Raw genomic sequence first — 14806 nt, 5'->3', positions numbered from 1 at the left:
CCACCACTTGGGGGAATAACTTGTTCCTGACCCGGGGTGGACACTCCACCCACTACTGACTGAGGTGTCCTAAGACTTGGAGGTGCTGATTCTCATTCACGCTGCTTCACACTCAGCCCCTCTCTTCACCAGAGTCCAGAACATACAGCTGCAGATCTGCTGACACAATTGTAAAATCACTGACCTTCTGGCCTAGGGTGGACACCCTTATGATCTTTGTTATTGATAAGCTGTGGTTTGCACAGAAATTCAGTAACAGAACACACTGTTCCTCTCAATTGTGCCCCTCCAGGTTACATTGTTATTGCCTACATGAGCACTGAAGTCTCCCAAAACGATGGGAGTCACCAGGTGGAGCACCCCACCCTGGGACTCCAAGAAGCCCGGCCATTACCTGACCAGAGGTTTCAGGGAACCCTCTCGTCTACAGGGAGAAACACCAACGTATTGGTAGCAAGCCAAGGGGATACTGGGATATAGTCCAACCTCTCTCCAGGAGACTGGACTTATCCAAGGTTTTGAAACTCATCGACCTTCACTATCTCTGCTGTGATTAGATGGAAATTGTGTTGTTTAAACTAATTTTAATTTCCAGTTATTATAAGAGAATTTGAAGCAACATGTGTTGGCTTACCGTCTGCTGCTAAATTGTTTTGCTACATTGTGCAACATCAGCTACAAGCGATAATCAAACACTTTTGTTCTATGCCATTTCTGCATGAGAACTTATCTGACTCAACAGCACAACCTTGTGGGGGAAATTGTGCAGTGCACACCTTAAACTTTGCAGGTCAGGCCAGCCCAAGCAGTGTTAAACCGACAGTTTTCATTGTCAGTTTTCCTTTTGTTGATAAAGGTTGGTAAAGAAATATTGTTGCATCATCCTGAAAATCATCACTGCTGATCTTTGTAGTCCCTGCAGTTTTACAGCTTCTAGACCTGCTGCTTGACACTTCACTAAAAGATCCTTTTATCTCATCTGGAACATGAAGTCAGAATCAAAAGCATTTTTCTGACATGATTTAAATCATATCTGACCAATTAAAACTTCTCTGTACATTTAGGATTGTTCCACAACAGCACCACTTACTACTCTGTTGTGATAAGGTAAGATAAGATAAGATAAGATAAGATAAGATAAGATAAGATTGCCTTTATTAGTCCCACACGTGGGAAATTTGTTTTGTCACAGCTGAAAGCGGACAGTGCAAAGTTATATAGCAAAAATTAGAGAACACTGTGAATACAATAAGAATAATATACTGTACACAACTGTACAGAATAGAATAAAATAAAATATACAGTAGGATAAAATAGAATACAAATGCTATATGCAACTGAGTAAAGATACAACTTTGTCAGAAAAAGAGTATTGCACTTAGTCTTATTGCACCTGTGTGGGTTTGTGTGTGTTTGATCAGCTGCAAAAGTCTTTGTTGTGGAGTCTGACAGCAGTGGTTCCCAAACTTTTTTTGCTAGGTCCCCCTTTGTTTTAAAAGAAAATATTCGCGCCCTCCTGAACAGACATATCCTCCAACCACACACACCCATTTTTTGTTTTCAAACTCTATTGCTGTTTATTTAACGTTTTGTAAACAATTAAACAAATAAAAGTAAACTGCAATAAATTACAGGTTACAATACAATAAACTTTTATCTCTTTTGAATAACAAAAACAAACCATCTTTATGGTGTAATTATTCAATGTGTAATTGTTTTTTTTACTGTGTAATAATATTCAACATTGCTATCAATACATTTTTTAAAAAAAAAAACCCTCTCTGTGCAAAATGGGCTTGAAAACATAAACAACCGTGGGATACTGTTTGTCCGGGGGAACAAATTGCGAGAGGATCTGCCTGATATTATTTGCATCCCACTATAACTCTACTGTAACTATACTGTATAAGGAGATAACATCTCCAAAATGACAGTAGTAGTTGGTCATTATAACACATGAACATTACCTGATGCTGCTGAAGTGAAGCAGAGCAAAGTTACAGAGGTTTTATTAGAGACACAGATAAGTGTTTTGCAATTTGGCATAATTTAAAAAAAGTTTAAATTTCTGCGTTCTGAACAGCAGAAATGAGGCTTTCTTGTCAGAGATCATTTTTGGGGGAAAATAGTGGCCGACAGCGCTGTACATGACTTGTGCATAATAAGAGAACAAATAATGCAAAAACCAGAGATTTTTAGACTGGAAACTATTCTTGAAATACACTGAGAGAGAGAGAGAGAGAGAGAGAGAGAGGGAGCTGAGCAGGAAGTGTGATTATATTGTGGTGGAAGCAAAACAGCCAAAGAGGAAATTAATGACAATATTTATCAAACATGAAGTGCAGTTCGGATCTTCTTTTGCTGCTGGTTCAGTGTCTTTTGGTCAGAGAGTGACAAAACCGGCAGCTTCAGAAGCTGTGAGATGTCGGCTTTCAGCCCCAATGGCGTGTCTGTGTCGGGTGAGAAGCCAACATCTCACAGATGCGTGTGATGCGTCAGGTCCGCTTTGTGTTTATTTCTGTGGGTGGAATCTGTTTAGCTGCTCTCATTTACTGTTTTAGCTGTTTGGTGGTTGTTGAAATTGTTTTGTGAGCTTTAACCTGAGATCCTGGCATTTCTGGCAAAATACATTTAGATCTAAAAATTTGTTCAGGACTTAATAAGTCGAGTTAAAAATCAATTATTGAAATCCACCCCTACTTGGCACCACCTTCCTGCAGGTGAAGCCAAAGTCAAGATATGATTCATCATATAGTCTTTGGCTTGAAAGAAAGGTGTTTGGAAGCACATTTGGCGATGCTTCATCTTCTGCTTTGCGTTTCTGTGGGAGCCCCGTCAAAAAACAAATAACTGCTAGCATAATGGACGGCCATTATGCTAGCAGTCCAAGCATTCGTTTATTTATTCATACCGTGCCCCTCCTGCAATGGCTATGTGGCCCCCTAGGGGGCGTGCCCCCCACTTTGGGAACCACTGTTTTAAGTTAATTTTGACCTTGACCTTGACAAAGTCAGATGTTGGACTTTGCCAGGGTTGCCTCTTGTCTCTGATCCTCTTTTTGATGGGATCTCAAGGTGTAGCCAGTGTGAGCTCATAGGGCTATAAAGAGACACATTAATATTGAGCAGAATTGAGTTCAACATATTGGTGGGATCCTCCACAGCAGTCCCAGTTTCTCATGTGGCCCATTGGAAAAATTAATTGCCCATTTCTGCTTTGGAGACTTTGGCACACCAAACTGGGAGCAGAACCCGATATAGACCCAAATTCCACTGGAGGGATTACCTCAAAATTTCTGCCCTGAGAACATCTCAGCATCCACCATTTTTTTAAAGACTGCAAATCCAACTGAAGACTGTTTTAATATTTGGTTTTCTTCTTGTTTTCTGTCTAGAAATGTAGCAACAGGTCAATAGAGCGCTCAACATAGAACTTTTTTTTTATCAAAGTTTTTATTTAATATGTTGGGTTAAACAATACTTGCATGCCATACAAATATGATAAACACACACACACACACACACACACACACACACACACACACACACACACACACTTGTGTTCTATTGTAGTTCTACAGTATGATAACAGGTCCTGTAGTTCCAACAGCTACATCGGAGAATAAATTGCCTTTCAATGCAGACATTGAAGAAATGTGTATCCAGATTTGGAGTATTTTTACGGAGAAAACACATGTTATGTACTTCTTTTGACCGTTCATTTCCTTGAAACACATCAAAATATTCTTACATTTTATTTATTTAAATAGTATAATCCTTCTAGTGAAATATAATTTTACAGCAACACTGTAAAAATACATTAACATTGTTCAATAAAATATAAATATAAAACCAATTTTAAATAAGAACACATATGTGCAAATGCAATATCTCAGAAAAATAATAATGTAATATTATTAAGATTATATAGTAATACGTATTTAGTTACTCTCAGTATACGAATGAGTGAATGATATGTGAGCCTTATTTGGACTGATTGGGACCTGATGAATGGAAAATCAAAGAATTACCTGATTATTTTTTTTTGTACCTGATTTTTGTTTCTGAGAATAATGAGATCCACATTCGAGGACATTCGTTTTAAATTTCGATAGAACAGTGGCAGTATAATGTCCTCGTAAGTGGATCTCTGGCCCTTGTAGAGCAAAATTGAGTATTTTGGTGTCGACAACCCAAAATGTATTTTCCACATATGTGGATGTCAGGTCCTTGGAGGTTAAAGAATGTATATGAAAGATGGATGTAGCCACCATGACAGCTTGTCAACCACCTGCTTGTAGCAGGTCACAGTTTATTTCTGCTGTGATTTTATACACAAAAAGTTGTTTAGGACCAGGATGGCTTTGGTGAGAGTAAACTGGAATAATAACATAATATAATAACAGTTTCTTTGTTTTTTGTTTTGTTTTGCAGCTTCCTTAATTTGTTTCTTTTTAGTATCAGGGTTTTTTTTTCAGGTCTAGTAAAAAACAAACAAACTACAATTTGATCAAAATAAATGCTTTTAAAATGATCAACCATGCACGCCGTTAGCCAGAGTTATGGAGCATGAGTTGAGGCAGAATGGTCTTGAGGTAAACCTCTATCCAGAGTGTTAGCCACAGTAAAAAATACAATTAGGGATCTCTAATAATGCTGCATAATTACAGACACAGGCTTGGTTATAGGATTACTATCTGGAAATCCAACAGCTAAATGCAATGTACTACTCAAGGGACAGGTCAGTTTGCAGAGCTTTATGCAACTGTTTCATTAAATCTGTCCTACAGAGTTTCTATAGAAATATAAATGGGAATAACAGGATTAGTTTTCTGTTAAGTTAAACTAAACTATCAACTGCTGTGATAAAGAAACATTTTTAACCTGAGATTAACTGATTGAAAGCACATTAATATTTGCAATAAACAGAAAAGAACATTCAGTTTTGTCTGAATTATAATCACCTGTTGATCTTTGTGAGAGGTAAAGTGCCATCAACAGCATTAATACTGTTTCTTAACTGCAGAGTACAGAGGAGGTGAAGCATCTGTGGTGTGGTTGGAAGGGCTGGTATGTACCAGAGGTGTGGAGTAGACAACTTCATCCGTTTTACTACAGGATGTGTTGTTGGTGGCAGGAATGTGGGAAAAATCCACTTCAGCATAATTAACTTTATTCATGTCGTCTTCAGCCTGAAAGAAAAGTGAGATCAACCTTCAGACCCTTAAAAACGTGTTTGTAATTAAATAAAGGTTTATGGAGCTACAGCCTGAGACATCATTCTTTCTTGTACACATAAGTTGTACCCACATTTTGAGTGTGAAATCTTTAAAAACATAACCCTCAGCCTTGTTTTCTGAATTGCTCTTTAAGTTATATCTAAACAAAAAGTAAACAAATCTCTCGTGAATAAAACAAAAGTGTTTTTATGTAGCTGTACCTAATAAACTGGACCCAAATCCTGCGCATTGAATTTGGCAATTTCTAGTCATTGCTATTAGCTGGCAGAAAGAAATGCAACAGTATATCCACAGGGCATAATAATAGTATAATATCCATCCATGACTACTGATGAATTACTTCATTACTCAGACTGGTTTGTCCTGGATTTGGACATCAGAGTTTAAAATTAGACCAGAGTTGTACCTACTTTGTTCTGAGAACAGGTGGTGAGGTTGTAGAGGTCGATGTTTTCAACTCCATCTGGTTGGGGGCCTTTTGCAGTGGTGTAAATTGAAGACACTTCCACCTTCCTCTGTGGGGCCCCCTCTCTTATTTCTTGCTTGGCCTGCAGAAGGAGAATAAACCAGATGGTTGATACAAATAAAGCGATAATGAAGCTCAGGTGTCTCGCAGTTCCTAAAACTCACCCATGTAATGTTGGCATACTCTATTTCCACAGGAGGTCCTGAAAATGCAGGTCAGAAAATAAACATAATTTAACATAATTGATAGTCTGACCTGTTTAAAGCCAGGCTGGAACACTACTGACTTTGTAAGATAATTTACTGAATATCTCAGCTTTTTCTTTAAGACACAATAGAATTTAAACAAAATGTACATGAGTCAGTTTTAGTTTTTATTCTGTCAGCAGCAGAGATGATTCATCAGTGGGTGTTAAGTTCATACCTGATGACTAAGTCTGCAGCGTAAGTTTAGATTAACTGTAATGTCGGGTTAATCTCCAGGAAATTAATGTACAGCAGTATGATATGCACTGTAAAGATGAAACACTGCTGTGTGTTTATTGTAGGCTCACCTTTGGGTTTAATGGCCTTCCTGTTCTTGTAGAAAATCAGCAAAGTTGCTGATAAGACGATGATCATAAGAACCAGAGTCAGAATCATGTAAAGCAGCTTATCTGCACCTCAGCAGAACAGAGTTTTAGTGTTACTCTCTTAATCAATAAAGGTTAATTGATGCAACTAAAGACACACAAACTGTTACACTGATACTTGTATAAATCCATGGAAAAAAATCTGACAAACTGCTAAGTGATGGACCAACCACATCTTTGCCATTATGAACTCATGTAGTGAAACTCTGAGGAAGTCAGGCATGTTCTCACTCAGCTTTTAATGCCCAGTGGTTTAAACTTCTTGAGTTCTTCATTCAGATGTTGTGCCATACTGCACTAGTTTTATTTGATAACTTTGAAGTTTAGCTTAAAATAAAATGACTCTTGTACTTTACTTTTGGTACTTTACTTTTCTTTTACTTTTAACAGAATTGTGTATTTCTTCACCGCGACTGTTTCTAATTATACTTCAGGAATAAATCAAAGTGCTTCTTCCACTCCTGCTGATGTGTCATTAATGGACATGGATAAAGGTTGTTTGATAAACACGAGACTGATTCACACTCACACATTCACACGTGCATATATGATGTACCTGAGCCTGATGACAGTGTTTCAAGAGAGGTTGATGAAGGTGTGAAGCTTCCTGAACTGAAGTGTGTTGTTGTTGTTGTGGAAGCTGATAAGAGAAATGTTGATGTTGATAAAGGCTCATGAGGTGTTGGAGTGTCTGAAGCTGTGAACAAAGAAACAATCAGAATAATAATAATCCTGCTTGAAGCAGGTTTTCTGTCTGCATGTGAGTAATAGGTGTTAATGTGTATTTACAGCACAACTCATGAAACTAAACTTGTAGTGTAAATATGACACATGTAGGTTATTTGAAAGATATGTAACTGTGATCATTGAGACTTTCACATCTTCAGGGACATGAAGAAGATTTTTTTTACTCACCTCCTGTGATGACAAGCTGAAAATCACATGGTTGAAAACTTCTGTCCAGTGTGCACCTGTACCATCCTGAATCAGACTTGTTCAGCTGTGTGATGCTCACGTGCACAATATCCTTTGATAAATAATTTTTTTCATATTTGATGCTGTATCTGCCGCTCTGGGCTGTGTAATCAGCTGTTTCAATGAGAATGTTTCCAGTTTCACATTTGTCTTTGCAGAACAATGTTTTTCTTCCAAAGATCACAAATTTGCATTCGACTGTGATGTTTCCTCCTTCCACTCCTTCATAGACGAGAGTTTCAGCGTTGGCAAGTCCAGTGTTTCCATCCTGCAGGTCTGTAGAAAACAGGAAGAATCAATTCTTACCATCATGTAAAACACTGCAGTCCAATGATAAAATATTTTAAATAAATAAAACTGGAAACAGATACTTATACACTTTATTTGAGTGCAACATTTAAAAGTACATCAGTTAAATTACATTTTTACTTGTCATTAGACTTTGTACAGACTTACACAGACCATCGGCTGAGAAAGACTCAGAATTAATCTCTAAAAAACAACCTTTCATTTGTTTATGGCATTTTGACGATGCTGCGTAAGTGTTGCCCTGTTAGTTCTTAACTATCCACCCATCCATTCGCTACCGCTTATCCTTTTCGGGGTTACTGGAGCCAATCCCAGCTGTCATAGGGCGAGAGGCGGGGTACACCCTGAACAGGTCGCCAGTCTGTCGCAGGGTTAACACACAAGGACAGACAACCATTCACACTCACATTCACTCGCACATTCACACCTAGTGGCAATTTGGATTATCCAATTAACCTATCCCCACAAACTGTATGTCTTTGGACGGTGGGAGGAAGCCGGAGTACCCGGAGGGAACCCACGCAGACACAGGGAGAACATGCAAACTCCACACAGAAAGACCCCACCTGATGGTGGAATTGAACTCAGGACCTTCTTGCTGTGCGGCAACAGTGCTAACCACCGTGTCACCGTGCTGCCCTAGTTCTTAACTAGGTTAATAAAAACGTCATGGAAAAATGATTGTTACATTACAAGCTCTGAATAATTCAGAAAGAAGGAAGCAGCACTATTTACTTCCATACAGATATATTAGTATAAGACTACAATCTGCATTTTAACTGTCTATGCGAGAAAAGGCAACCTTAAGTTAATTTTTTTAGACATTATAGAAGAAACATTTGACTGGAAACAAACTGAGATAAAACATTTCTGGGCAAGGCAGTGGGACGAAACAAAATTTGAGTGATCTTACACCATGATTAACCACAGGAACAGAGAAAGACAGAAACAGTTTGTGGTTAAAACGGTTCAACAGGGAACAAAATTTAGGGGTCAACTTTCATTTATAAGAAAGCAACAAAAAAAAAAAACACTGAGAGGAGAGAAAATTAAATATGAAGAAGAAGAAAATTTACTTACGGAGGAAGATGACGCAGAACAAAATGTGACAAACTTTCATACTGATGCTCCGAAGAGTTCAAGCTGATTCTCTTCCTTCTCTATTTACAAACTAGGAACTTGTCACTTCTCTTATTAATGTGCCCCTTCCTTAAAACAAACACTCCTCCTGTCTGCAGTTTTTCCACAGAGACATGATAAGTGTCTGTTTCCATTTAAATTATCCTCCAAAACTTTACTCTTTTGGTTTTCAGAGTTATTTTTTGTCTCTACCAAAACAGATTGTATGGACTTCAATGACAATTTCTTTTAAATAATTGTCTGACAGTGTACTACTGCTTCCCTCAGTTCCTCCTCCATCCTCTTTCAGCTCACCCCTCCGTTAAGACCAGCCTTCATTTAAGTCAGCTTTCTCCTGATTGGCTTGTAAACATGAGTTTGTAACGGCAGGTGGGTGGAGCTTCCTGAGCTGTGTGTCAAAGATTGCAACATCTAAAATATCCCCTCTAATTGACGTCATACACAGAAAAGAAAAGAAAAGAAAAGAAAAGAAAAGAAAGACTGTCTATCAAGTGAATGCTTAGCCTGAGCTTCACAGTTAGGGTGATCAGATGTTCCTCTCTTTGTGGGACTCGTAAGACTTTTATTATAGTCAGAAGACTTTCACGTGAGATAGTCTAGTGACCTGTCCACCTCTCACCCTGTGGGACATGCGAGGCTCCAGAATCCCGGAACCAATGAATAGTGCAAACGAATTACTATCAGGAGGGGCTATGCGCTTACCTGCTGCTCTCTGGCAGGTAGCTCAGTCAAGTCTGTCCCGTGTTTAGCAAGTGAAAATAAACTAAAATAATCAATTAAAGCAAAGGGGAATCAAATAGACCAATACGGCAAGGCTGGGATGGTCTATTTGGTAAAGTAAATCCGTTGGACTTCTTTCTTTACCTTTAGACAACAATTCTGATGGCAAAAGAACCAATCAGGACAGGTGGGGGAAAAAAGGCAAATGAATTACATCCAAAATTTTCATGATATTACAGGTTTTATTTTATGTTATTTCATTTTCAATATCTTTGTCCTTTTTGATATTAGAGAGTATAAAGTCACTCCCCTGAGGTTCAGATTTGTCCATTATGTTTATGTTTTACTATCTGGAGGAAAGTTACACAGATTTTAAATACAAAACATTTTGAATGCATGCTAAGGCTGCAGGTACATCCTTAAAAAACTGGGAATAAATCAAGTGTATGAAAATAAACCAAGATAGTCTCTGACACTACTCCGTTACATTTCCTTGAACTCATAGTTGGTGCACTGTAGAGGAGTTTCCTGTCCTCTGCAAATGACTCATATCTGCCATCATTAAAAGTTGGCAGGCACGTGGACGTCTGCACAAAACTTTGAGCTCAAAGTCTGACGACAAAATCCGCGTAACTGAGCCTGGTAACGTAAACAATAGAAGTACTATTGCCATGTTTCATGGAGTCATTCAGTCTGACAGGAGTTCATGTCTGAAAACTGCTGATTGTGTCTGAGAGTATAGTAGATTTGGTCGTGATCTCTGCTGGCTATATTGAGGCTTTGGTAGATCGAGTCTTCACATGAGGAGACTGGATGATAGAGTTCACTGAGACTAATCTGGGAAGGAAAAACAAAACAATAAATTAACTGAACTGAGAAGAAAAGACAGAAACACAACAATAGCAGTGACACAACAGACCTAAAGCTGATGACATACTGCGTGTTTTTAGTGTCAGGATGGAAACAGAAGCTGTGTGTTTTATACTTGCTTAGTATAAAGAGAAGTTGTATAAGTGGAGTTATTTATTTATCTATTTATTTATTAGCAGTTTTTCAGTTTGCTCAGCTTCATAAAATGAATTTATTGTAACACAGCAGAGTCATTGAAATGCTGCTTTTGTTTTACCAACCAGACCAAAAAAAAAAAAAATCTATTTCAAATGTAAAAGTATAAGATGGAAAATATCACTATTTGAATGAAAGTCTGTGAAGGTTCTCAGTCATCCAGGTCATTGTAGTCAAAGGAGCTTGCAAAGAAAAGCGTCTGGACTTCTTTAAGTTACTTGAAGACGTTTCACCTCTCATCCGAGAAGCTTCTTCAGTTCTAAGGTCAAATGGTGGAGAGTCCCAGATATAAACCTAGTGGGAGTATCCCCCCACAGAGGGACAAAAGGACCCCCTGATGATCCTCTAATCGCCTGAGCCAATGTGTGAAACTGGGTGTGGGTCCCAATCAGCCAGAGTTTCGGGTGAGCTCATTGTGAAACCTGGCCCCACCTTATCATGTGATTTCCTGAGGTCAGATGGCCCAGGATGTGAGTGGGCGTTAAGGCGTCTGGGAAGGGAACTCAAAACTGGATTATAGATGGCAGACAGTTGGTGTCGTAAACCCCCGCCTCTGTTCAAAGATGGTCGCTCACAGTGGACATAGATGGCTTCTTTCACTCCTCTTTCAAACCATCTGTCCTCTCTGTCCAAAATGTGAACATTGGCATCCTCGAAAAAGTGTCCTTTATCCTTAAGATGCAGATGGACTGCTGAGTCTTGTCCTGTGGAGGTGGCTCTTCTATGTTGTGCCATGCGCTTGTGAAGTGGCTGTTTGGTCTCTCCAATGTAGAGGTCTGGGCATTCCTCGCTGCACTGTACAGCATACACCACATTGTTAAGTCTGTGTTTTGGCGTTTTGTCTTTCGGGTGAACCAGTTTTTGTCTGAGCGTGTTGCTGGGTCTGAAATGCACCAGGATGTCATGCTTGGAGAAAACTCTCCTGAGTTTTTCTGATACACCGGCTACATAGGGGATGACAATGTTGTTGCGTCTGTCCTTCTTATCCTCCCTCGCTGGTGTCTGGTCTTCTTTTCTGTGCCTCTTTGCTGACTTTAAGAACGCCCATTTAGGATAGCCGCACGTTTTGAGTGCTTCCACTGCAGAAGCACCATTTGACCTTAGAACTGAAGAAGCTTCTCGGATGAGAGGTGAAACGTCTTCAAGTAACTTAAAGAAGTCCAGACGCTTTTCTTTGCAAGCTCCTTTGACATTTGAATGAAAGCTGATCACTGCTGCCCCCTGTGGAGGACAAATATTTCTACAACCAAACATGTAAGCAGTGAAAAACAGTGAAGTCTTAATTTCTCTGTTTTTATCTCGAGTTTAGTTTCATACATATCCAGAAAAAACACATCTGCTTCTGAAACTACTAAATATTTTACTTTCTTGTAGTGTGCGATTGCTGTCAGATTTCGTACTTGGGTTGATGGAAACAGCAACATTGTGACTAAAACACTAAGCTGCAAGGCACAGAAGACTGAGATAAACTGAGCGGGATTTAAAAAATCAGGTGATGATTCTTTTGGACTATTAATGTTCAAATTACAAACAAACAGTTTTTTAGTGTAGTATAATGTTAATGCATGTTAGGCACATGCTGAAGTGCAATATTACTTAAAAGTTTCCCATTAGATCAGCACATAAACATAAATTGGAAATCCTGATCTTTTGTTTCTTTCCAGCTCAATAGTACAGTTTTTAAAAAGATGACACAGAGAGTAAACAAGTAACAGATAAGTCACCTCAGGCTGGCCTTGTTCTGAGTGTCTCCTGCTGTGCAGACCTGTAGAAAAGACAGAAAGTTACTATTAACTTTATTCACTGAATTCTTACATGTTTTTTCAGAACCTAAAACATTTTCAGCAAAGTGTTATGTGAGTGCTTTTGCCTGCTGGATATAAACTGTGACGTAACCTGGGCACATCAGCAACCAATCAGTGGCAAAAGAAATATTTTGAATTAATGAATATCAAATGTGCAGATAATGTTGGAAGGTAACTCACCGAAAGAGCCACCAGCCCATTTTCTGTAGATAAGCAGCAGAACAACAGGCAGCAGAACCACCACCACAGTTATACATACAACCAAATGCAAGGAGAAACCTGGATGAAAGACAAGAGAGGCGGAGATGCACAGTTCCTGGTAAATCCTGGTGAAATATAAAGTGAAATACTATCATCCCTGATCACATGTGTAGCATTTGTGTGTGTGTGCATTTGATGCTGCGTTGGTGTTTTTGGATGGATGACTACCTCTCCCCTCTCCTTGCTGTTAGCACTGATGTAATTATAAACAGTCTTTGTAAATAGTAAATTGTACACACTGATCATAAGCTGTTGCAGACTGGTAGAAGTGAGAGGCCTCATGTTTACTGGTTAAGAGCTTCTGTTAAAGAAATACGATTTATTTTCCTTTTACTCTTTTTAAGGAAGAGCACAATTCAGTAAAAACGTTATTGCTCTGTGTATGGATCATCCGTCAAGCAAATAAATTGCTGCTCCATGTCTTGAATTCTGTTGGCATTTCTTAGGAATAGAATGAATTAAATTAGGTGAAGCGTGTTCGGTGCAGGTTACCGCTAGGAAACAGAAATACATTACAGGAAATAATCTATAAAATATAAAGTCCTACAGAAGCTCATGAACTTTTCGTGTTAGACACATGTTTGTAGACACAAACAATTTTTCATGTTGAAATACTATCGTTGAAGTTCGGTGAATTTTCGGTGTACAAAAAGAGCTCTTTCTTGACACTTTCATGGTTTAGAACTGAGCACTAATCAGAATAAATGTTCTGAATCCTCACCCATCTAGATGTATGAGGAGAGGCAGAGCGTAATCAAGTGCTGCATTTCAGTAGGAGTAAATCCATGTAAACAGCTAAAGTATTTTTTTATAGTAGAGTCTAGATTAAAAAAAACAACAACAAAAAAAAACAAAAACAGAAAGACCACATTTTATTTTATGTTTTTGCATAAAACATAGTATCAATATGAGTTGAAGTGAAATAAAATGACACTTATATGGTTTAGTTTTATCTGCAAATAAAACCTTCTAAAGATTTGTGACAGAATATGATTCCTCTGAAGGCAGCTTTTGCAAAAAAACAAAAAAACAAAAACAAAACAAAACCATAAAAAACAAAGAAACCAAATAAGTAACTGTATCTAAACTTCATGTGTATAAGAAGCAGTTGTGCTTGAAACTGGTGCTATCTATCAGCAGGATGATGCTTCAAAATCTCTTCTGCTTTTGGGTTCATGCTTGATAATACAGCCAAAAATGAACTAAGTATAGTCACTGTTTCAACACCAACAACATGATAGAAATTGCCACAATACAAAAGATTAAATTTTCTAGCTGTAGATCCATATAGCCCTGACAGGACTCAGACCCACACTCACTCACTTGAGCTTTTCCTTTGTCTGTGACGGTTGTAGTGAAACGTGTATAATTATAGATAGAATTAATTTTTATCTTTTATCAAGACCACGTGTAGTGATGCTCTGAGAAAGTCCCTCAAAGCTGTTGACATTTCATTTAACTGTTCAATTCAATTCAATTCAATTCAATTTTATTTATATAGCGCCAAATCACAACAAAAGTCGCCTCAAGGCGCTTCAACCTCAAGGCGCTGTGCTGTTCAGTTCATTACATCTATGTCATAACTTTTCTTCTTCTATAGTTTCAGCTTAATGTTACGAAATGTAATTTAATCCCACAATGATATATCCTAGAAAATTAGAAGCAAGTCCATTTTAAAGTTAACAGACGTTAAAGTTAAAATCCAAAAAATATAATGTCCCCGTTTATGAAATAAATTGTATTTTTACTTTGATAATTCTGTTTTAGTGCCAATACTTTCGTTTTCTGTTACTTCTAACAAAGTTGTGTATTTTTGTGGGGCGATCGCCCTGTAATCGGAAGGTTGCCGGTTCGAGCCCCGGCTTGGACAGTCTCGGTCATTGTGTCCTTGGGCAAGACACTTCACCCTACTGGTGGTGGTCAGAGGGCCCGGTGGCGCCAGGGTTCGGCAGCCTCGCCTCTGTCAGTGCGCCCCAGGGTGGCTGTGGCTACAATGTAGCTTACCATCACCAGTGTGTGAGTGACTGAATGTGTAAGTCCTTAGGGACTAGTAAAGCGCTATACAAATACAGGCCATTTACCATTTCTGCATTTTCAGTAATAAATCAGACCGGTGCTTACACAGCTGTTGATGTTTCATTCATGAACATGGATGAGGTTCTTTGACAGACATATAGATGGATGCACACTCCATT

The 14806-nt window shown here is 38.5% G+C and overlaps 1 protein-coding gene across 1 annotated transcript; it reads right to left on the bottom strand.

The window, feature by feature from the left end:
* Nucleotides 1-3470: 3470 nt before the first annotated feature.
* On the bottom strand, nucleotides 3471-9006 carry LOC146364942 (uncharacterized). Its single transcript, XM_084917944.1, has 7 exons — nucleotides 8701-9006; nucleotides 7252-7587; nucleotides 6893-7033; nucleotides 6259-6360; nucleotides 5870-5907; nucleotides 5650-5787; nucleotides 3471-5191 (listed from the first exon to the last, which is right to left on the bottom strand). The coding sequence occupies exons 1-7, from the start codon at nucleotides 8738-8740 to the stop codon at nucleotides 5003-5005; spliced, it is 984 nt and encodes a 327-aa protein (XP_084774070.1). The 5' UTR covers nucleotides 8741-9006; the 3' UTR covers nucleotides 3471-5002.
* Between the last annotated feature and the right edge of the window lie 5800 nt (nucleotides 9007-14806).

Source organism: Perissodus microlepis, chromosome 20, assembly GCF_051167445.1.
Source record: "Perissodus microlepis isolate ML-2025 ecotype Zambia chromosome 20, ASM5116744v1, whole genome shotgun sequence".
NCBI lineage: Eukaryota > Metazoa > Chordata > Actinopteri > Cichliformes > Cichlidae > Perissodus > Perissodus microlepis.
Note: the sequence above shows the minus strand (reverse complement) of the source record. Positions and strands in the feature narration are given on the sequence as shown.